The sequence below is a fragment of the Penaeus monodon genome, chromosome 21 (assembly GCF_015228065.2).
Source record: "Penaeus monodon isolate SGIC_2016 chromosome 21, NSTDA_Pmon_1, whole genome shotgun sequence".
NCBI lineage: Eukaryota > Metazoa > Arthropoda > Malacostraca > Decapoda > Penaeidae > Penaeus > Penaeus monodon.
The window spans coordinates 18,929,477-18,930,015 of NC_051406.1; the positions used below are offsets into that span (position 1 = coordinate 18,929,477).

At 30.6% G+C, this 539-nt stretch overlaps 2 protein-coding genes across 2 annotated transcripts in view; one reads left to right on the forward strand and one right to left on the reverse strand.

Annotated features, from left to right (window-relative positions):
• LOC119586299 (ovalbumin-related protein X-like) overlaps positions 1–539 on the forward strand; it is a 52,031-nt gene that overhangs the window by 21,644 nt on the left and 29,848 nt on the right. The gene's annotated exons all lie outside the window — the stretch shown is intronic.
• LOC119586593 (antichymotrypsin-2-like) overlaps positions 297–539 on the reverse strand; it is a 10,297-nt gene continuing 10,054 nt past the window's right edge. The window contains 1 exon segment of the mRNA XM_037935343.1: positions 297–436. Within this exon segment, the coding sequence (XP_037791271.1) occupies positions 297–436 (140 nt within the window).

Here is a 539-nt window from a genome sequence, read left to right on the forward strand (position 1 = left end):
TTAAATACAATTTACAATCCTGTCATCCTTGTCCACATCCATTTTAAACTCAGTTTTTTTTAACTTCATTTTATACAGACGATATACTTCATTACCATTTTTTTTACATAGTTTCAGGTTTGGCTTTCATGTACATATCTGTGATGAGAAATTCCTGAAATATAATTATACAATACTCAAGTGAAGAGTCTTTGTCTCTCTCTTTATTCTTGGAAGACAATAGAAAAATACCTCAAAGTACCAACAGAGATAAAGATAATTTCAACAATGACATCTTTAATTGTTTTACATGTTAATTATAGTATCTGATGTTCTTCATCCTTGGGAGTTCTGTACGTGACGTCGACCAAAGAAAGAGTCAAACAGCGCTTTAGTTTACGGAACGCTTTAATGCCCAACATGTCTGTACACATTTGGAAGGTTACAGAATTTGTAACTGAGAATATGCTTTCAAGTAACATTAACTAATATAAAATCAGCTATGTTAAATGAAGCAAACTGAAGAAGGTGCTTTCATATAAATACATATAGAATATATT